We start from the raw sequence: 22,568 nt of genomic DNA, 5'->3' as shown, positions 1-22,568 counted from the left end.
CCGCCACCAGCTCAAATAAGAAGGTTACAGCCTCACCTAATTTTGCTAGAATATAATTCCATAGAATTTGAGAGTTGGAAGGGACCCCAAGGGTCATCTAGTCCAACCCCCTGCAATGCAGGGATCACGGCTGAATTTGACAAACGGCAGGAGGGGATGCATTCACAACCCAGCAAGTGTTTGTGAACTGCCCAGGGGTTTTCTAAATTAAAAGCAGTGCATAGAAAATATCATTTATTTCATTTATGGAGCAATCCCTGTGAGGCATCCCAAAGCAACTTGCAATATCCTTTGCCATTTACAAGCCCACAACGATTATCGCAACTGCCCGGCTGTCTTTGCTCCTCTGCCCAGAAAGCGGGGTGCCCCCTCACCACCTGCATCTTTGCTTTCAGGATGGTCAGTATCCCTGGAGCCAGAGGGTCAGCTTTGCGAAAGACATTGCTGCAGGGATGGTGAGTATACAGGGGAACGGCCACCTTCCTGCAATGCAGTGCGACAAGGTGCTATGTGAGGTTCGGGAGTGAACAAAGCCATCACAGTTTCCTCTGGGAAGATATATTTTCCTGGTTTGGACCAGGGCATTCAGAACATAACTGGAGGCATTCCTGGAGCTGTTGGTCCAGAAGAGCTTCTCTATCCAGAGGCAGTGTACCTCTGGGTGCCAAGTGCCTTTAGCAGGGGGAAAGCCAAGAATTAAACATAAAATTATGATAGAAATAAAAGAAAGAGGAGGCTCTGCCCTGCCAGACCTGCAAATGTATTATGAGGCAGCCTGTTTGTGTTGGTTAAAAGAATGGATTACATTGGATAATGCAGATACTTAGAAGGTCATGACTTAACATTTGGCTGGCATGCATGTCTTTGGTGTAGGAAGGAGAAAATTTATAAAAGTTTTATAATCCATATTCTTAGGAAGAATCAGTATAGAGTTTGGGAGAAATATAAAAATCTGCTGAAAAGGAAAACGTCTTTAAAGTCTTCTGAAAAGAAGCATGGCAAAAATTCTAACTTGTCTCCCCTCCCCTGCCACTTCCAGGCTTATCTGCACTCCATGAACATCATCCACAGAGACCTGAACACGCACAACTGTCTGGTGCGGGAGGTGAGTTGTTGCGGTACCAGGTCCAGTGCAGCAGTGAGGGTCTTGCACGTCCTCTGTCAATGGCTGAGGATCTTGAAGCTGCCATGTGGCTGATGAGGGCCATTTCTCTCCCTGGACAGAACAAAAGTGTGGTAGTGGCCGATTTTGGCCTTGCAAGGCTGATGGTCGATGAGAAGAACCAGCTGGCCACTCTGAAGAAGCCAGACCGCAGGAAGAGGTACACGGTGGTGGGGAATCCCTACTGGATGGCTCCAGAAATGATCAATGGTGAGTGGTGCAGAGGGAGGGCGAGTGGGGACATCGCCAGGGCTTCCTTGCTTGGCGTTCAGCATCCAGAGCCAGGGAAGGTTCATGGGAACAAGGGAAACTGCCTTACTTTGAGTCAGACCATTGCTCCACCTTGGTCAGTGTTGTCTACACTGACTGGCAGCAGCTCTCCGGGGTTTCAGGGGGGACATTCCCAACGCTGTTGGGGGTCGACCTTGGGCCCTTCTGCATGCCAAGCAGGTGCAAATAGTCCGATCCCCATGGTTCCACATGCAGGAGGCAGCCTTATGCTGAGTCCAACCAATGGCCCGCCTTGCTCAGTGTTGCATGCACTGACTGGCAGCAGCGGCCCTCCAGGGATTCAGGCTCAGGGGTCTTTCCCAATCTTCCCTGGTGATGTCACTGGGGATAGAACCTTCTGCATGCCACTGAGCTATTGCCCTTCCTGTCAGGGATTGGCTGGATGACAAGCAGTGCGGGGGGTGGGGTCTTCAGGCGAGGAACTCCCTAGAGAAGCCACAGAGGAAGAAGGCGCCGACTGAGGGGAGTGGTGGTGAGACACAAGAGGCAGATCAGAGGAGGGAGGAAGCTGGGAGGTGGAAGAAACAGGCAGCTTGGGTGAACAAAGAGAGCCAGAGGCAGGAATCCCTCCAAGGACAGGAAAAGGGACATACATTTTATACTGCATTTTAACCTGTATTTTAATTTTTTTTCTTTTTTTCTTTTTTCTTTATTCAAAGTTATAACAAAACATATTATCCAAAAACATATCCTTATTTTCCCATTAATTTTTCTTTTCTTATTATGTTTTTACTGAAATTTTATTGGTGTTAGCTGCCCTGAGCCCAGGGAGGGCAGGGTATAAATAAAAAACTATTATTATTATTATTATTAGTAGTAGTAGTAGTAGTAGTAGTAGTAGTAGTAGTAGTAGTATTATTATTATTATTATTATTATACTTCAAGCTCAGGATCGGAATTAGAGTTCAGGGAGGGGTCAGAAACTGCAAGAGCTTTATTCACAGCAGCTGCCTAGTCCCTCTGCCTTGAGCTCCCCTCACCCTCTGATTCCAAGATCACGCAGAGCATTACACATAGCCAAACGGAAAGCTAGGAAAGCCCAAGGCAGAGGGTTCCCTCCTCCCCAACGGAGTTTGCATCTGCTTGGGAGACGTCCGGAAGAGGAAAGCTAGGAAGAAGAAGAGGAGCAACATTTTCAGTGAGGGCAGCCATGCCGGAGTGATCTCTGTTGCACACAAATTTTCCGAATGAAGCAGCTGACTTGACTTTGAGTCTCCCTCCTGACCTGTTGATAAACTTGCTCCCCCTGACAGCCCCCTGACACTTGCCTTGTAAAGTAGGGAACAGTTGACGGCGCTCTCCCAGGCGCCCTCTGTGACCGGGCTGAACAATCCGGCTTGAGCTGCACTTTTGGGAAGATGTCTCCCACAAGGGTTGTGCCTCTGTGGCCCAGGTGAAATGGCTCTTTCTTTGGCACGGAGGAGCACCAGGGTCTGCAGGCAGCACCATGTGGGCAGAGAAATGGGTTGCTGAGAGAGCGCTTATAGGCCTGATGCCTGGGTAATAGACTCCCTCTCTCTCCTTGTGCAGGCAGGAGCTACGACGAGAAGGTGGACGTGTTTTCCTTCGGCATCATCCTTTGCGAGGCAAGTAGGCTTGGCTGCACCGGCTGCTACTACCAACTTTCCCAAACCATGCCCCTTTTGCCTGCCGATTTAATCACTTCGGATTTCAGCTAATCACCTTTTTCTCTGAAGCATGGGTGGCATGGAGAGAGGGAATAGAGAAAAGCTTTTTCCAGTTGACACTTGAACTAATGGACATCCAAGGAAGCTGAATAATGAATAATGAAAGGTTCAGGACTTTCAGAAACTATTTGGAAGCCTTGCTGCCTCCGACTGTGGAATCAGAGCATAGCCATCTTGGCTAGTGGCCATTGCTAGCCCTCTCCTCCTCCATGAATGTATTAAGCCCTCTTTTAAAGCCATCCAACTTATGGCCATCACTGCCTCCTGTGGCAGGGAGTTCCACTAGAAAGACGTTTCTTTTATCTGTCCTGATTATGGCTGTGAGTTCTAGTGTTAGGGTCCCTCTTACGCTGGGCTCTGGGTTCTAATCCTTTTTTAATTAATTTTCCAAATTTGTAACAGAAATAACATACAAAACACACTCAAGAAAACACATTACAATACAAAAAAGAAGAAGAAGAAAAGACAAATAAAAACACTTATTACTTATAACCTAATTTAACTTTCATTGTTAACTGACTTCCTCAGATCCCCCCTAACTGAATTTCATTGTATCACCTTGTAACAGATCTCCAAAATCATATTTCTTTTAAACTTAACTCCTTCAATTTACTATCCTCTTCTCTTTTATTAGTATTCTTATCCTTAATTCTTTACAATCCATTCTTAATCTAGTCCTAAGCCTATTTGATACTTCCAAGTGATTTCTAATTATCTTAAGTTACAATATTTGGCTAAATATTCTTTGAATTTCTTCCAATCTTCTTCGTATTCCTCTTCCTTCTGGTCGCTGATTTTTCCAGTCAGGTTGGCCAGCTCCAAAAAGTCCAACATCTTCACCTGCCGTTCTTCTATTGTTGGTATCTCTTGCGATTTCCATATTTTTGTCTGGGTTCTAATTCTGGATGATCCCCCGATGCAAGGAGACACTTCTAACACCTCCTTCCTCTCCATTGCACACAGATCATTGGGAGGGTCAGCGCGGACCCCGACTACCTGCCTCGGACCCTGGACTTCGGCCTGAATGTGAGGGGCTTCTTGGACCGCTACTGCCCTCCCAACTGCCCCCCAAGCTTTTTCCCCATTGCCGTCCGCTGCTGCGATCTGGATCACGAGAAACGGTGAGCGGCAGGGGGGGGGCATGTATGGGAAGTGGATCTAGTGCTGGAAAGGGGGTCAGGATGTTCTGAGCTGTACCTCAGGGGTGGGCCCATAGGAACTAATTTGCATATGGTAATTTATAGCTAGCTGTAGGTTCACATTTGGAAATTAAATGTCGCGGGAGGCAGGGCAACCATCTTCCCTGTCCAGATCACCCGCAGAGACATTATTTCATTCATTTGCACCTGCCAACCCCTATTCCTATTCCCAACAGACCCCAATTAAAGTCCCCTTCAGTTACTCCCATTTGTTATCTCCAGATAAACTCCTGCATTGCCAGGGATGGGACTGATGTTAATTTGGTCCCCTTCCAACTCTAAAGTTTTTTGATTCTGTGATTCTTCTTCAAATCATTTATTTTAGGCACCCCCAACCTTCGGCCCTCCAGATGTTTTGGACTACAGTTCCCGTCATCCCTGACCACTGGTCCTGTTAGCTAGGGATCATGGGAGTTGTAGGCCAAAACATCTGGAGGGCCACAGGTTGGGGGTGCCTTTATTTTCTCAGATCACGACCCATTCACTCCCCACCAACAAATGTATGTACTGACCCAGAAACAATCAGGCCCCTTAGAGAACTATTGGAGGGCTGTGTCTCTTGGGCTCACCCCTTGCAACACCCCTAATGAATTTTTTTTTGGGGGGCAGAGCCTCCTGGCCCCTCTTGCAACACCCCCTAAACCCACAGGTCCCTGAGATGAATGGAGGGGTGGGCTATGTCTCCTGGGCCCCACCGCTTACAACACCCCTGCCAGCAGGCTCTTCTTACCATATTGTTGAGCCTCCATGCACAGGAGCAGCCTACCTGCAAGAGTGAATCCTCATGTCCTCCTTGCTCTTCCTCCAGGCCTTCCTTCAGCCGGTTGGAGCAGTGGCTGGAAGCCCTCCGGATGCACCTGGCCATACAGCTGCCCCTCATCTCCCAGCTGGAGCAGCTGGAGCGGGACTTCTGGGAGACGCAGCGGCAGGCTGAGGGCGGGCTCCCCGCGCACCCCGAGGTCTCAGAATGAGCACCGGGGGGCTGGAAGACGCCTCCCATCCTGCTGGGCCATCCTGCAAGCTCCCTGCGTCTGCCCCCCCTTTCCCCCCACCATGCCCTCCAGAGCCGGTCTCTGGGTCCAAAGAGGCCACGTCCTTCCGTGGTGCCCTGCGTGGCTGGGAGCTGGTTCTCCCTGCTTCTTTCCCTGGGGGTGGGATGGGTGGGATCTGTGCCTGGCATGCACAGTTGTCGGAGGGGCACCTTGAAGCTCTTGTAAATACCCTTGTCTATGGAGAGGCACCTGGACAAAAACCCTGCAAGGGAAAGGGGGGCGCCCCCTTGCCCCACACTACCCCCAACTTCTGCCTGGCACGCTTTGTGGCTGCGAAAAGTCTTGGAACATCCCACTGAGCACGTTCCTTCCTGTTACCGGCTGGCTATTGCTCCACAAGCTAGCGCTGTGTGTGTGTGCGTGTGTGTGGTTTTCTTTTGGGGGTAGAGAATCTCTGGGGTGCCTCATTCCAGCGCCCCGCAAACAGGCTCTCTTCGCTCCCTGCCTTGGGCAGAGTCTCCCACTCCTGCAAAGCGGTGCCTTCAGGTTTTCGTCGTCCCCTGGTTCTCTGCCCGCCCCCTTTCATTTGTTCTCCATATGTGGGTCACTTTCGTGGGGACGCAGGACTCGCAGCTGTGACGCGCAACATTCAAGGCATGGCCTGTGCGCTGCCCAGAGCCCGTGTGGTGTCCGTATCTCTCTGTGCCCAGATGTGTGTGTGTGTGTCTGTCTGTCTGTACCCCCGTAGACAGTCTCCTAACCCTGCTGGTGGAGGACCTGTTGTCGCCCCTTAGTTGTGGGTATTTGGAGAGAAGTGCTCTCGGTGTGCAAGGTGGGGTGGCATGATGCGCTTGACCCCTCCCCTCCAGCCGCTTCTCTGCTCTGCCTCGCCCTTCCACGCCACGCTGCTGTTCTGCTGGTAGGGATTCTGTTGTGCTGCGGGGAGTTATTTGCGACATCGGCCCACTCCTCTTTTTCCCATGGAGAGCTTTGGGCACACAGGCTTGCATCCTCCGGAAATGCTTCCCAGGTCTGAGAGGGATCCCCACAGCTTAGGAGTGGAGCAGAGCTGGGCCCGGAGGAGGTAGAACTGGCATCATCAGGCATCTCTTGAGAGCCGACACTCTTGCAAGGGGCCCACTGCTAGGCCTCAAGGCCTCCTGGTGGCTGCTCCTTTCTTTTAGGAGCACCTTGGAGAAGATGGAGAAGAATCATAGAATTGCAATTTAGCTGTGACTCCTCCCAACTCTACCATTCTAGGAGTCGATAAGCGGCAAAAATATGCATACAGTGGTACCTTGGTTCTCGAACTTAATCCGTTCCAGGAGTCCATTCGACTCCTGAAACTGTTCAAAAACCAAGGCACAGCTTCCAATTGGCTGCAGGAACTTCCTGCACTCAATCGGAATCCGCTTCGGATGTTCAGCTTCCGAAAAACGTTCGCAAACACATCCGGGTTTGCGGCGTTCAAGAGTCAATTTGTTCAACAACTAAGCCATTTGGGAACCAAGGTACCACTGTACTAGGGAAAATGGCATAAAAAAGCATATTATGAGATTCGGACTAAGATGCTGATGAATTTTAATGAAAAAACTATTTGCAAACTGGCATTGTCACTGAGTCGCTCGCTGCCACTGGGCTCCACTTGGATCATTCCTTCCATGGTTGACCTGACTGGGTCCCTTCCTGCAACATCTGGGAGGAAGGGAAGCTTGGAGAGTGTGGGGCATCATAGCCAGGGTGACCCAGGACTGTGGCCCCCTCTGCCGTGGGGGTCTCCTTCAAACGAACTGGGAAGTGTTGCATTTCCACGGGGCCCGTGCAGAGTGCACCCCTTGTGTCCCAAGTCAATCCTGATCTCCCATTTGGGGCTCCTGAGCCCCTTGCTGCTATCTTTGTTCTCTGGACCACTCCACCCCCATTCTGTTGTTTGTGAAGGGGCCTGGGCCAGCCACCTCCAGCCCCGCCCCACCCTACTTTTGCCAGCTAGTGGGGCTGGTCGGATCCTGGCCTCTTGTCTTGCATTGATTTCTCCATGCCACGCCATCCCTCTAGGTGCTTTTAAACTCCCTGGTTGCTGAAAGGTTAGGCCCAGCATCTCAAGGAGTTTTTCCACGCTGGGGGGGTGTCTTCCACACCGCCTTCTGCATTTTGGGGAGGGGTGCTTCTGCGCGGTACGTCTGAGGCCCCCTCCTCCCCCCTCTCCCCACTACATTCAGGTTATTTTTTCTGTAACATAGTTGAAGAGAAGAGTTTGTATTATTTTTTCATATACAGCTGCCCTTGGCGCTTTTTGGAGTTTTGCCATGTTTTCACTCTGCCTCAGTTTCGCCTACGGGGAAGTATTACTTTGGGGAGTCATTGGGTGGGTGGGGAAGAAAGAGCACGCGAGATTTTCTTTTTTTTAATAGACTGTGAAGCATCTGTACGCACTTTGACCCGGAAGTGAACCTAGATGCCGTCTCCGGAGGGGAGGCGGAGGATTTGCAAAACAGGGATGTGAATTAAATCACGTGGAATTAATAAAAAAGATATTTCCACCCCACACTCCAGTTTCCTGTCGTTTCCTTGGAGGGGAAGGGGGATAGAGGAAGTTGTCATTTACTGACTCAGACCAGTATCAGCTACACTGACTGGCAGCAGCTGTCCAGGGTTTCAGGCAGGGGACATTCCAGTCCTACAGGGAGATGCTGCTGGAAATTTCACCTGGAACCTTCTGCATTCAAAGCAGGTGGATGATGGAGCACCCTTGTTTTTGGCTGCTCCAGAGTGGAGGACCCAAACCAATGGATTCAAGTGGAAAGAAAAGAGATTCTGACTTACCATATTTTTCGCTCTATAAGACGCACCAGACCACAAGACGCACCTAGTTTTTGGAGGAGGAAAACAAGAAAAAATAATTCTGAATCTCAGAAGCCAGAACAGCTAGAGGGATCACTGCGCAGTGAAAGCAGCAGTTCCTCTTGCTGTTCTGGCTTCTGGGATAGCTGTGCAGCCTGCATTCGCTCCATAAGATGCACACACATTTCCCCTTACTTTTTAGGACGGAAAAAGTGAGTCTTATAGAGCAAAAAATACGGTAATCAGGAAGAACTTTCTGACGACAAGAGCTGTTTGACTGTGGAACAGCTCCTTCATTGGAGGTTTTGAAGCAGAAGTTGGATGGTCATCTGTCAGGGATTCTTTGGCTGTGCTTCGTGCATCGCAGGGGGTTGGACTAGATGACCCTTGGAGATTCCTTCCAACTCGACACTTAGTGGATTCCATGAAATGCCCTCTGGAGGAGGCCAGGGCTAACTACCCCCAAATGGGAGCTGCATGGAGCAGTACTTGGTGGTGGCGGTGTCTACTCATTGAGTCCCTCCTCCAACCTTCTGGAGTCCAGTCAGCTAAAGGGCATACTTTCTTGTCCATGCGCAGCTGCCAACCTTGTGATGGCACTGCTCAAAACCAGGGGCTTTTTGGAGGGAAGGGGGGGAAAGAGTGGCTGTCATGCAGGGCTTCAGAAACTCAGCCTTCCCTGCAAGTGTGTCTCTCTCTCATTATGAGAACATAAGCAAGCAGGTATTTAGAAGCCCCATGGGTATTCAGAAGCACAGCTAGTATCCACTGAATACCCCTGTCCCTCCATGAATTTGTCTAATCTGCTTTGAAAGCCTTACAAGTTGGCGGGCATGACAGCTTCCTGCAGCAGTGAGTTCCACAGTTTAACTAGGCACTGCATGGAGAAGTGCTTTCTTTTATGTGTTCTTAGTCATCCAACATTCAGATCCAAGTTTTGGTGTTACAAGAGAGGGAGAGAGATAAATATCTATTTCTCTAAGGTAAAAAACAAACCCAAACACTGCAACCATTCGTCATAGCAGAGTCAACTCCATCCCCTTGATCCTCTTCATTGTCCTATTCTGAACCTTTTCCAATTCTGTGATCTCCTTTCTGAGGTGAGGCAACCAGAACTGCGTGCAGTATTCCGATCACAAACGCGCTGTATATTTGTAATATTGGCGTTGTGATATTGCCACAGAGCAATGCAGTCCACATGCTGACGCCTTTCGCTGCATTCAAAGAATCACAGAATCGTAGATTTGGAAGGGACCCCAAGGGTCATCTAGTCCAACCCCCTGCAATGCAGGAATATTTTGCCTGACGTGGGGCTTGAACCCACAACACTGAGAGTTCAATGCTCTACCAACTGAGCTATCGCAGCAGTGCACGGACCTATGCTTCAGACCCAAATCAGGACGAGGCCCCAACAAACTCATGGAAATCAGCTACATTTATTAGCAGGATAAAAAATATTTCGACTGGAGCGATTTGAATGTATAAACCTATAATTTTTGTGTTTTTTACAGCTTTCAAATAAATAAAGCTTTCCTTCTCTTTTCTTGGTACGACCGTGCAAAGATATAGACCCTCTCTTTTTTTGGTAAGAAAATAGCAAGTTTTGGAAAATAAAGAAGCAAAACCAGAAACAATCATTCCTCTCCACCCCAACACAAACTTCCTTCACAGCTCACCAAAATAAGAGGCTGAGGCAGGGGGAATTAAGGCACCCTTTGCCAACCTGGTGCCCCCCACCCTAGACAATGTGGTGGACTATTTTTCCTCAGAGGTTTTTCAACAGAGGTTGACAGCCAGGGATTCTTTCATTCTGAGATTCTATGCTACAAAGGTGTGAGTTTGTAGGTCTTGGGGCTGAGGGTCACCTCTCCATAGAAGGTCTGCCTCCAACCATCTCAAAAGCAAATCAGTTTTCCAAACAGCTTTCTCAGTGCTCCACCACTCCAATTATAATATAATAATATAAATAATAATAATAATAATAATAATAATAATAATAATAATAATAATAATAATAATAATAATATCATCTAAAACTGAGTGACTTGGAAAAAGCAGGCATTTTGCCAATATCTCATGCAGAGGAACATGTGGAAATGTAACTTTTCTCTTCCTGGCTGAGGGCGGGAAATAATAATTAATAATCAACTGTAAACCATAATTGACAACAATAATAAATATATAAAACAATAAAGGAATAACATGAAGGCAGTAAGAAACCTAAGGAGTAAAAAGGGAGTATTTTGAAGCTGAGCTTATGCTAGGGTTGCCAACTTTTCAACCAGTCCCTGCTCTCCTGTGCATTAATAGCAGGTCAATCTGCAGACATGGGACTTGGGTTAGGAGGGAGGATTTTCCTGCCACGCCATGAAAAGCATTAGCTGCCGGTTTGTGCAAATCAAGGTGCTGTTGAAGGCACAGGAGCAGGCTGGGGTGGCTTCTTCCCTGGTTAGTTGGCAACCTGATCTACGTGTTTGGTGGCTTGACGCAAAAGCGGCCTAAAATTCAGGGCCTGCGGTGGTTGTGAGACACAGCGTCTTACGGGCTTTCCTCATGCAGAGCCTTCTGCAGAAGGTGACCATTGTGACGGTTCTTTGAGCTCTCAGGCTGGGGTTTCGGAGTCCCTGGCTGAATTTGGGCTCAACTCCAGATGTTGCAACAGCCAGTCGTGCAGGCAACTTAAAACAAAGAGAATTCAGGCATCGCCACCACGGAAACTAGCAGGTATCTCTGATGCGAACAAGGAATAGAGCCTTCACTGCCAGATGAAGCCTATTCCAGATGACTAGATGCTGGTAATATGAGGGGGTCTTTGCATTCCTCTTTTGCCCAGCGGTTTCCTGTAGGGGCCTCTGGCAGAGCATGTTCAATGTTCCTTATTCCAACGCGAAGTGAGGTTCTCCCAATTCTTTGGCTGCAGAGGGGGCCCTGATATTTGGCACCTACAGGTGCCGGGAGCATCCGCCCACCTGCTCATGTCTCTTCCTTCTCTGTGGTTGATGGAGAGAGAAGAAGCAAAGGTAGGGGTGGCTCATTGATTTAATGTAAAAAAGGGGGCCTAGATATTTTAGGAGACCCATCCACACTGAGCTGTGCATGCAGGCTCCAAGCAAGCAGACTTTGTGAGGGTGCGTCCAGACCAGGGTTTCTCCTCCTTCTTCTCCAGATCGTTCCCCATGAAGGCCACTTCTTGAAACAGGAGATCTGCCCCACCTTCCACATGGAATGGGCTTGGATTCCGGCGTCTCTCCGACGGACCGTTCCGACAACCCCAGGGAGAAGGCTGTGCAGAGGAGCTGGTGGCTTCGACAGCACCTCTCTGCCCCCTGAATCCATCTCTCACCACCAGTCCCTTTTTACACATGAACAGTGAATGTACGGTTTGGAGACGGGGTATTGTGCAGCTTGGCTCGCTGACTCGATCTCTTCAAGCTTAGCATGGCGCATGGATGCTCAGCAGAGATGGGGGTTTGCAGCAGGCTCACAAACACGGCTCCGAGGGATGCCCGCAGCATGCAGAAGCAGCCTCTGAAAAAGGCGTCGCTCAAGTTTATAGACCTCTTGGAAGATTTCTGAGCAAATTAGGCCACAGAGGTTCATTCTGTGATTTGGCTCCAGTTTGGGTGTATTTGACTGAGCAAGAAAACACCCTGATGCTCTCCTAGTTTGCGCCAGAAACCCTTATGACACAAAGAAGTAAATTTCTCAGGCCAATTGTCCTGAATAAAATTAACTTGCAAAAAAAATAAAATTATTTTAATTCTGTGTTTTGTTTTGAGCATTTCTCAATTATGGGAGGGTTGTTGGGGTTTTCACACACCCCCCAAAAAAACCAGGATATAAAATAAATGTATTTCGTATTCATAGGAACAAAGCCACCAAGGAGATCTTGGATGCAAAAAGATATTGAACTCCCATTCATTTTAATTGGAAACCTTGCACCAGTTGACACCCATTGTCTTTCAGATTAACTTAAAAAATATTAAGAGGAGCAAAAAAAAAGTCAAATTTTAAAACAACCCCATGAGATCACCTTACCCCATTTATGCCCACTTGACTGCTTCAATCAGCAGAACTGTTGATTCAGGCGCCACATAATATCCGTTCTGCCCTTTTAAAAACTCCAACTTTTATCACAGCAATATCTACACTTTGGAACTCCCTGCCTCTTGACATCAGGCAGGCACCTCCACTGTACTCTGCTAAAAGCATTCTTGGTTAAACAAGCCTACCCAGATGTTTAGAAAGCAGGTGCAAGTTTTAATCTGTTTTTAGTCTACATTTACTTTAACTTTCCGAAAGTCTTAAATTATTGTTGTCACTTCTTATTGATAATTTCATTGTTTTATCTTTTTGGTAAATCGCTTTGAGGGTGGCTGGGGTTTTTTTACAATCAAGCGGTGTATAAATTTTATGAAATAAATAAAATTTGATCTCTCAAACAGGCAATTTGATAATGCATCTGGGTTTTAAATTTGTAATTTCACCTATAAAGTGTCCCGTCACATGTTTTCAGCAACAGAGAGGGCAGAGGGTGTGTTTGATCAGAGAAATCACTCATATTAAAAAGAAAAAAATCTGGTACCTAGCCAGAGAGGAACACGAGCAAAAGCTAAGGTTGTCACGGTGGGATTTGCTGGGCAAATGATCCGAGGACACACACTGCCGTCAGCTAGGAGCGAGAAATCCGTGTTTGCTGAATCCTCCTGCAGCTGGAAAAAGAGGTATTTGAATTGCACATGAATTGCACCCAAATCATTATTGCGACGGCTGCCAAAGGGTTCAGGTCAGGCAGGAGAGCAAGAGGCAGAACATTCTCACATGCTGGAGAGTCGCAGGCAGAATCTTTGGCGCCCGGGTGAGCTCCTCATTCCTTAGGAAATCCGATCTAGAAGCCGGGATGAGTGTCAGTTATAAGGCGATGATCATTGCATCGGATGACCGTTAGCTTAAGGTGCAAGGTGCATCGTCAGGGCCAAGCACTGGGAAGGGGCAGATGGAGCAGCTGAGATGTAAACATTTTGTGTCTCTGGGGGGCGCGAGGAGCAAAGGTGTTTTTTCAGGATCTGAGGGGGCAGGGGCTAGTGGGCATCTTCCATCTGCCGCTGGATTTTCTGCAACATGTCCTGCATTCGGCGTAACTGAAAAAAGGGGGGGGAATCAGACCTGAGAGTTCCTTTTGTTGGGTTGCAAGGCACAAACATTATGCACCGCCCGCCCCCCTTGATACTGGGCCTGGGTCTTTTAAATTGTGGCTCTGTTCCCTCTGACGTGGATAAGCCACAAGGAAAAAACTCCACCTAGGGATTTAGAGGAAGACATGCCAATTTATTTTGGTGGTTAGCAAATTCATATATAGGCTGTTCTGAATTTAGGAAATCTCGGAGCGGTTAAATCTGGAATCACTCATACTGTCGAGGGTTTGGCGGGGTCAGTCTGGATGATGCCCTGAGGCCCTTCCAATTCTTGGGGTCCTGTACCCAGTGAGGCTTGCAATCTAAGGCAGGAGGTTGCTGAACTAGCCGTACAAGTTTGTGACTTTAGGTGGCCACTTAAGTGTCCAACATCCCAAAAGAATGAGCTCAGTTGAAAGTGATGGGGCCCTGTAGGCTAACAGGCAGGACCCACAGGGGCTAAAGGGAAACCTTCAAGGAGGACTTGAGTGCAAGAGCTCTCTCCCTTCCTGTGGTCTCCACCAACTGCTATTCAGAGGCATTGCTGCTGCTTCCGACTGGGGGCAGCCCTCTCCATCTATTTGTGTGATCCTCATAGTTGGTGGCCCCCACTGCCTCCTGCGGCCGTGAGTTCTTGGTCTGTTTGGGGCACTCCCTAGCCCTACTGGGCTCCCATCTCTGTCGCTCTCATCCATAGCTGTCAACTTTTCCCTTTTCTTGCGAGGAATCCTATTCGGAATAAAGGAGTTTCCCTTTAAAAAAGGGAAACGTTGACAGCTATGCTCTCATCTGACCTGCAGGTAACCACCATGCCACTCACCTCGTCGTCCTTCTCCCGGATCAGCTTCTCCGTCTCCACATCTGGTGTTGAGGGGATGGCCGGAATGGGGAAATCTGTCCCACTTTCTCTTGTCAGTTTGCTATTTATTTATTTTAAAAAGAGAGAGAGAGAAAAGCCATCAAGGCCAAAAACAGCAGCGATGTGTTTGCACCCACCACCACCACCCCAACTCTACAAGACACAGCTGTTCAGAGATGCCTAAACAACTGACTCTTCTCCACCCCACACTGAGGTCCTTAAATTTACTCGCTTAACTGCCATCCTACAAGGCTGTCACAAAGACATCCAACAATTAAAATGGAGAGTAACACTTTTGAGGGGGGGGGGGAGCCCAGCGTCAGGCTCTTTGGGAAAGTGTTGCTCTCAAATCGCTCTTCACCCCGCAAAGCTTACCTAAATAAGTAGGACTTTCTGAGCCTCCACAGCGAACCAGAGTGTTGAACCTCCTCTGGGAACTCACTCCAGAGTCTTGGGGCTCTTGCAAAGAAAGACTTTCCTCCTCTGTCGGTCTGCTCCAACAAGGGATGTTCTTAAGGAGCATCTAGAGATACAACAGGTTTTCCCCCCACCCAGTTCTGGCTGGGCTACAATGCCCAACAGCAGCAGCAGACCTTGGGGCTCTCAAATTCCAGCGGCATCCTGTGCAATGCCAAAATTCAGCACCCCTCTGCCTTGTGCTCTCCATTCTAAATCATAGTTGTTGCGTCTCCCCCCCCCCCCCCCCGCAAAGTGGTTTCGCTCCCCTCAATCCATGTCTGCCATCAGCCCCAGTCAGCATGGCCGATGGTCAGGGATCCTGGTCTGCAAGCCCAGCCAGGTCGCTGAGCACCTGTGGGCCAAGTTGAACTGTGGAACTCGCTCCCACAAGATGTAGCAGTGGCCACCAGCTTGGATGGCTTTAGAAGAGGACTAGGCAGATTCATGGAGGAGGAGGAGGAGGAGGAGGAGGAGGAGGAGGAGGCTGTCAATCATGGCTACCAGCTCTCCCTTCGCTGGCAAAGGCAGTCTGCCATGGGGAGAGTTGTTGTGGCCAATGTTTAGACAGGATGCTTGACTAGGTGGGTCTTCTAAGGTTCTGATAGGTGGCTTTCAAAAGATGGAAGCGCAGGATACGTTCTGCTGACGAGGAGCTCACGGGGGGTGCAGCTACAGACACCCCATCCTGCTTTTTCTTTGGTTGGGTAGTCTAAGTCCAAAAAAAGGACTGTCTTCTGCAAAGGACGACACCTGGCTTGGCATTCAGTAGGTCCCAGGTTCAGGCCTCCAAATTGGTTTCTCCAAGCAGGGCTGGGAGGGGCTTCCTCTCTGAAAGTCTCTGCAGACGCTGCTGCGAGTCAGTGTAGACAATACTGGGTGCACCTGTCTCAATAGAAGCTTTCTATATAATATTTCCATGGCTTGATAAGTGGCCAAAGGGCAGAGATGTTGTTGCAAAGACAGATTAGTGGATTTGGAAGAGGGGGATTAATGGGCATGCAGGCAGATGGTTATACTGTGCACTATATGCTTGTGAAAATATACCATATTTTTTTTAATGTCAGCAGGGGCTCATGACATTCCCAAGCATATGCGTCCCTCCCATCCAATTTCTCTCCAACGTTTCTACCCCACCCCCAGTCACAAGCTTCTGTGATGGAGAGACGCATCAAAAAGTCAGGGTACATCCCCAAAGGTACCATCATGGACAATGGTCTTCGGAGAAGTGCTGGTTCTCGGTTCATGTGGGAACCCTGTGCCATGTCAAGCCTGCTGAGAGATGTGTTTCCTGGGTTTCAGATGACCCTTGGGGTGTGTCCCTTCCAACTCTGTCATTCTATGAGTCTATGTTCCATCCACAGCCCCCTTCCTACTCCCTCTCGCCTCTGAATGTAGTATCACAATCCTGCTTTGTCCCCATCCTAAAGGGTTCTTAGGGTAGCAGCAGAAGATATGGGCTGACCCAGAGCACCTTGGCCAACCACCATAAAGGATACTGATGCTATAAGAGGGCCAGTGTGTGCAGTGGTTAGGGAGTCAGACTCGGACCTGGGAGAGACAAGGATTCAAATCCCTACTGGGTGACCTTGGGCCAGTCTCTGTCTTCTCTCAGACTAGACTGCCTCTCAAGATTGTTGTGCGGATCATATGATGATGAGGAGAACCATGAGCTCCTTGAGGCATAAATGCGATAATGGAAATAAATAAATGCAGTGCTGCTTCGTAGAGTCATCTGGATCTGGTGACAGCCTAGACCAGGCATAGGCAAACTCCGGCCCTCCAGATGTTTTGGAACTACAATTCCCATCATCCCTAGCTAACAAGACCGGTGGTCAGGGATGGTGGGAATTGTAGTCTCAAAACACGTGGAGGGCTGGAGTTTGCCTATGCCTCATCTAGACCGTCTGAACATTTCAAGGCTGACCTGCAAATTCAGCGCAGTTTCTGATCCCCCAACCAAACTTTCCAATGATCGGGAGACCAGCCTGGAGAGTAACTGAAGTGGAGTGAAAGAACAACATGGCACATGGCCTCGAGGAATCAGGAGTGGGCCATAGGCAGCCATTTGCCAAAGGTTATTTAGCTGTGATTCCAGCACTGAAGGGGGTTGGGCTAGATGACCCTTGGGGGTCCCTTCCAAGTCTACAATTCTATGTTCCTGTTCTGATGCACTCTGTCTAAAGCCAGGTTGTGCAGTGTATCAATGCCCCCCTTCCTCTGCACAGCAAACTTAGTGAGGTGGAGGGCAAATCCATGACACAGGCTTCCCCATCTCCCACGCACCCCCCACCCCCAAAAAATCCTTGAGCTATGACTTCTGCAGTTGTCCAGTGATGGCAATACGACACTCAAGAATCTCCTTCGCCAACCCTTGCTGAGTGAGAATCTACTTCAGGGGTGGGAAACCTCCAACCCATGAGCCAAATTGGACCTAACAAGGGTCCCTGTTTGGCCCACGAGGCTGTTGCCCACAAGCCATGCCCTAGATTTAAAGGGTTGTCACGTGATGACTTTTCAGCAGAGTTTGGATGGCCATCTGTCAGGGATTCTTTAGCTGTGACTCCTGCATTGCAGAGGGTTATGCTAGGTGACTCCGGGGGCGGGCAATGTCCCTTCCAACCCTACAATCCCATGATTCTGCAAGGGGACAGGCAGTCGCATCCAGCCTCAGCCAATTAGCGGGCCTTCAAAGCACTTTCCAAGCCCTGGAAGGTGCTTTGAAGTCCCTGCAATCATTGCCTGACGCAGGGGCAACGCATCCCGTTTCACTGCTGGAGGCGAAGTAGGAAGTTGTGCTGCTTTGCCCTGCCGCCACTGCCCCCACTGAACTACTTCTGCCACCGCCATGTGACCCGCCACATTCACCACTGGTGGAGAAGCATCACCACTACCAGCACTGACTTCGGGCAAGATTGCGCTGATTTCAGGCAAGATCTCAACCAAATGGACACCACCTTGCCTCAAATTGGTGGTATTGCTTCTCTGTTGTTGGAGGAGGTGGGGGGAGCAGGCAGGGCATGCCGCCTGAGGGCTTTTGCTGCCTGAGGCAGAGGCATCACCCTGCCTAATAGGTGAGTTGGCTCTGACTCGACATCATTGTGACATCACATGATTGACAGCCTGCACTGGCAACCTTCTGGGGCTGAGGTGGGCAGGGCCAGAGGTGAAGCTGGACTCACCCAACAGCTGTGACCTTCCTTTGATGTCTTCCTTTGCTTGTGAAGCTCCAGTCCACTTCAACAGAGCTGACCCCAGACCACATCCTATATTGTTGTTTTCTCTCCTCTTAAGGAACAACCCCTCCCTCAATCCCCCTCCCCAGCCACAGGCATTGGTATTTATGCTCACGACAACATCACCCCTTTGCAAGGTGTGTGGCACAAGGATGCATGGCCCTTTGGGATCAATAGTGTTGTGCCAAACAGGGGGTGCACTCCTCCCCCCCAAAAAACCACATTTTGCTTTCCCACAGACACAAGGCAAGGGTCCGAGACAAGGATGGGTTAGAAAGAAAATAATTTATGTAAAAATGCACGGACGCCAGACAAAACACAGGTCTCCAGGAGAGAGAGAGAGAGAGAGAGAGGAGGAGGAGGAGGTTGGTGGCACAGCCCCAGGGTGGGGGGCGGGTGGGAAACGCCGTACGGATCTTCGGCCGGGAAAGGGGACCTCAGTCGCTCACTCCATAGAACAGTCGCTGCAGCAGAGTCTCAAAGATGAGGAGTCCCTCCTTGGTTCCCCCAAAAAGATGGCGGCAAGCAGAACAAGGGAATTGAAACACTAGGCTTAGATTCACCATCAGGGAAACCAAGGCAGACGGCGGCTGAGACATTGCAGGGGTTGGGCTAGATGACCCTTGGGGTCCCTTCTGACTCTACAATTCTATGTTTCCCATTATGTTGGTCTTGCCCCTTGATCTTTTGTGGGGGGCTCATGGATGAAGATGCAGACAGAGGGAGGGGAGTGCGGAATAATACCCCAGACAACTGAAAGGCCAAACCATGGGTTGTGTAGGCAGAGCTTATGATTTGGGTGTGAGGCACGTAGAGGCGTACTTAAGAGTCCCCTGGGCCCTTGGCAAGGAGTTGTATCAGCAACCCCCATAGGGGAAAAAATACCACTTTACTGCAATTGCCACATTAGAAATTACAGTGGTGCCTCAGTTTTCGAGCGTCTTGGAAGCCAAACGTTTTGGTTTTCGAACGCCAAAAGCCCAGAATTGCTTCCATTTTCAAACATGCCTCAGAAGTCGAATAGCTTATGCCGCGTGTTTTTCAATTTTTCCAATTGAACTTGCAGCCAGCCATTTGTGCCTCAGTTTTCAAATGTTTCAGAAGCTGGACGGTCTTCCGGAACGGAATACGTTCAAGAACTGAGGTACCACTGTACTACATTTTTACACAGCCCAAGTACTCTAAGCGTGCAGAGTAAGGGCAGGGCAGAAGGGAGGCGAAAATTGCATGCCTTCGTGCCACAGTGCAAGATGGATGAGAAGCTTCTCCTGGAAATGATCTCGCTGTGACAGCGATGGGTGTGTGGCCACACACGCCACACACTCCCTAGTCTGGTAGGCGATTTTTGCCACCACCCCCACTTGTTTGGTCTACGTCCCTGGCAGGGTCTGGCTTCGCCAACCCCTAGGTACACCTCTCTGTGTGTGTGTGTTCCCCTGTCCTTTGGCCAAGTGACAGGAATTCCAACTCCAGGGAGCAAAAGGGCAGTCACGGAATGTTGGCAAACTGCAACTCTTGGGGAGAAAGCGGGAGGTCAGTTTAGATGGAGAATTGAATGCAAGCAGAGCACGGTTGGCTGGAATGGGGCAGAAGAGGAAGGCGGCTAAGAGCAGAGGAGATCCAGAACGGGGTAAGAAGCTAGCAGCCCGGGGAAAGGAAAAGGGTCGTGGCCTAAGAAGCGTGGAGATCAGGGAATCACGAGAGGACGGGGCAAGATCTGAGAGAAAGAGGGATGTGGAAAAGAAGGCATTAAGGAGCTGAGGGAGGACTTGGATAGCAGCAAGGCAGGTGGGCCATACATGCTTCTAGGATGGAAGGAGAGGGTGGGCATATGAGCTTCAGAGACCAACAGGCTACAGACCAAAGAGGCAGAGAAAGCCACTAGGGGGAGCTGGAATTCAATCTACCAGTTGGAATTAACCAAAGCAGACTCATGCTGGGGAGTCCCTGGGATGACCACCTCCAACCTGGAACCACCCAGATGTTCTGGACTAAAACTCACGCAGCACATAGCCTGTGGAACTCCCTCCCACAGGAGGCAGTGATGGCCACCAACCATGATGGCTTTAAGAGAGGGTTAGACAAATGAATGGAGGAGAAAAGAGCTACTGAAGGCTACTAGTCACAATGACTGTGCTCTGCCTTCAGTGATGCTTCTGAATACCAGCTGCTGGAAACTCCCATAAAAAAAACATCTGGAGGGAAACAGCTTAGCAGGGGCTGCCCTAGTGGAATGGTTACTGATCCCTCCTTCTTACGGAGGGAGACCTCTCTACCCTTGATCACTTTTAGGGTACTCAGCCTGAGGACAGGGCCTGTTATTGTGGTTGATCTCTTATCTAATTAGTTTATAAGATTTATAGATCCCTTGACTGCAAAACAAAGCAAGACATCACACCCGGTTTACAGAAAGAATTAAAACAATAAAACCATCAGCGGTTAAAAAGAGCTATTGAAAAATAATTAAAATCAACAATAAGCTGAAAACCAGAATAAAGCACACATCAATGTTCTGCGCGCCTGGGTAGGCTTGCCTAAACGGGAATGTTTTTAGCAGGCCACCAGAAAGAGTACAGCAAAAGCACCAGCCTAAGTCAAGAGGCAGGGAGTTCCAAAGTGCGGAACAGGAATTATATGCTATTTCCGCAAAACTAAGCAATCAAGTGGGTGTATAAGGGGTAAGGTGATCCTGCAAGTAAACTGGTCCCACGTTGTTGGGTTTGTTTGTTTGTTTGCTGTTGCTGTTGTTTTTGTAATCCTTTAAGAGAAAAGGGGTGGGGAGCAGGCAGTTTCTTAAAAAATAATAATGCTCCAAATAAACCAATGTATTTCAATTGTGAATAATTTATTTAAGTTGCAAAATGGTGGCCTGTTGTGGTTTTAATAAACTCAAGTCCTGCTTTGGGGGGGCGGGGGCTAAAACAATAGTGTTTTCTGGGGTTTTTTAATAAAAAAAGAAGAGATAATGATCTTGGAATCGTAGGCAGCGCTAACCTTCCTGCAGAATCCTTCTCTCTCTCTGTCTTACACCCTCGCCCCAGCTGGGGGCACTGTCCATCTCTCCGCCTGATGCCTGTTATTAGGGTGGAGGGAGGGGCAAGAGCATGTTATTGAGGTCGGGGAGGGGGAGTCGCGCTCCATCCCAGAGGGGGGGGCATATCCTCCCCACTCCCTGATCAGGCCAGCCCCAGATAACACATGCAGGCACACACAGGCTAACGGCTTACTTGCGATTCCGCTCTTTGACCACCATCCTGGTCATGCTCTGGATGCACTGCGCCCGGTAGTTCTCGTAATGGGTCTCCCGCGTCACGTCCTTCAGGTCCTGCATGTGGGTCCTCACCAGCATGGTCCGCAGCTTGACAAAGTCGCAGTGCAGAGGGTTCTCCACTGTGCAGGAGAAGGCAGCATTAGCGGGCGGAACTCCCCACCACATGACATGGTAACAATGCAAATTAAGACGCCTTTAAAAGTGTGTTGGGGGAGAGATTGTACAAATTCATGGAGGATAGAGAAGTCTGGTTATTGTGTGGCTACTAGCCATGATGCTCCTGAATAGCATTTCCTGGAAGCCGCAGGAGGGGAGAGGGCTCTTGTGTTTGAATCCTGCTTGCAGGTTTCTCACAAAGGCATCTGGTCAGCCACTGTAAGAACAGGGTGCTAGACCCAGGACGGCTTTTCTTATACAGTGGTACCTCAGGTTACATATGCTTCAGGTTACAGACTCCGCTAACCCAGAAACAGTACCTTGGGTTAAGAACTTTGCTTCAGGATGAGAACAGAAATTGTGCTCTGACGGTGCGGCGCCAGCAGGAGGCCCCATTAGCTAAAGTGGTGCTTCAGGTTAAGAACAATTTCAGGTTAAGAAAAGACCTCCGGAACAAATTAAGTACATAACCAGAGGTACCACTGTATTCCAGCTTCCAGATCCAATTGTTCAGGGCCAGAGCAGGCATTATAAAAGGACATGGTGTGATGTCATATCATTCAAAGCCCACCCCCCTCAACCCACCATTGCCACTCTTCTTTATTGGCTGATACTTGGGGAGGGGAGACAGATAGGGGGGGGACACATCAGGTCACATGCCTTTTTCCTCTGGATGTTACCAGAGAGATGCAAGGAGATGGTTTGAGGCTATTCCTTTCTCTGCACACAAGCCGTGCATTCCTCTGAACACCTGTAGTTCAGCATTCAGGAAGGAGGGGGAGAGGACAAAATCTTTCTGGGACTTCTACCCCACCGCTTGCAAAGGTAAGACACCCCACTGCCAAAATTAATTATTTCAAGCCCCTGGAACTGGTCATAAATTCAGTCCGTGATCAGTTTTGGGCTGGCTTTGCTCTGCTTCCTGCATGGGCCCGCTAAGCAATTTGTTGCTGCTGCTGCTGCTGCTGTTGTTGTTACTACAATTACTGCTACAAAAATTTCTATGCTGCCCTTCATCCGAAGATCACAGGGCCATTTACAATAAAAACACAAAAATGCATACCATAATAACAAACTAAAACAATAACCGCCCACCAACAGTTTAACAGGCTAACTAAACAAAGGGATGAGAGGGATGTTTTTGCCTGGTGCCTAAAGATATGTAATGAAGGCGCCAGGCCAGAACATTCCATGAGTAGGGAGCCACCACAGAAAAGGCCTGCTCTCGTGTTGCCACCCCCTG

At 49.2% G+C, this 22,568-nt stretch overlaps 2 protein-coding genes across 4 annotated transcripts in view; one reads left to right on the top strand and one right to left on the bottom strand.

Annotated features, from left to right (window-relative positions):
- LIMK1 (LIM domain kinase 1) overlaps window positions 1-7,877 on the top strand; it is a 38,070-nt gene extending 30,193 nt beyond the window's left edge. For both annotated transcript variants that reach the window (XM_081173009.1, XM_081173010.1), the window contains 6 exons: window positions 396-455; window positions 1,040-1,105; window positions 1,225-1,372; window positions 2,984-3,039; window positions 4,105-4,262; window positions 5,149-7,877. In XM_081173009.1, coding sequence (XP_081029135.1) covers window positions 396-455; window positions 1,040-1,105; window positions 1,225-1,372; window positions 2,984-3,039; window positions 4,105-4,262; window positions 5,149-5,311 — 651 coding nt within the window. In that variant the 3' untranslated portion in view covers window positions 5,312-7,877. The remainder of the gene's footprint in view (window positions 1-395; window positions 456-1,039; window positions 1,106-1,224; window positions 1,373-2,983; window positions 3,040-4,104; window positions 4,263-5,148) is intronic.
- Window positions 7,878-9,590: 1,713 nt separating this feature from the next.
- SEPTIN4 (septin 4) overlaps window positions 9,591-22,568 on the bottom strand; it is a 57,349-nt gene continuing 44,371 nt past the window's right edge. Inside the window, exons 10-12 of one of the 2 annotated variants that reach the window (XM_081172945.1) lie at window positions 21,126-21,288; window positions 14,168-14,267; window positions 9,591-13,314 (exon numbers count right to left, since the gene is read on the bottom strand). In XM_081172945.1, the coding sequence (XP_081029071.1) occupies window positions 13,255-13,314; window positions 14,168-14,267; window positions 21,126-21,288 (323 nt within the window). In that variant the 3' untranslated portion in view covers window positions 9,591-13,254. Of the gene's footprint in view, window positions 13,315-14,167; window positions 14,268-20,722; window positions 20,972-21,125; window positions 21,289-22,568 lie in introns of those variants that run through there. The other variant, XM_081172946.1, reaches the window with a different exon arrangement.

Source organism: Podarcis bocagei (genome assembly GCF_964188305.1).
Source record: "Podarcis bocagei genome assembly, chromosome: 15".
Classification (NCBI taxonomy): domain Eukaryota; kingdom Metazoa; phylum Chordata; class Lepidosauria; order Squamata; family Lacertidae; genus Podarcis; species Podarcis bocagei.
This window is presented reverse-complemented; position numbering and strand designations above follow the sequence as displayed.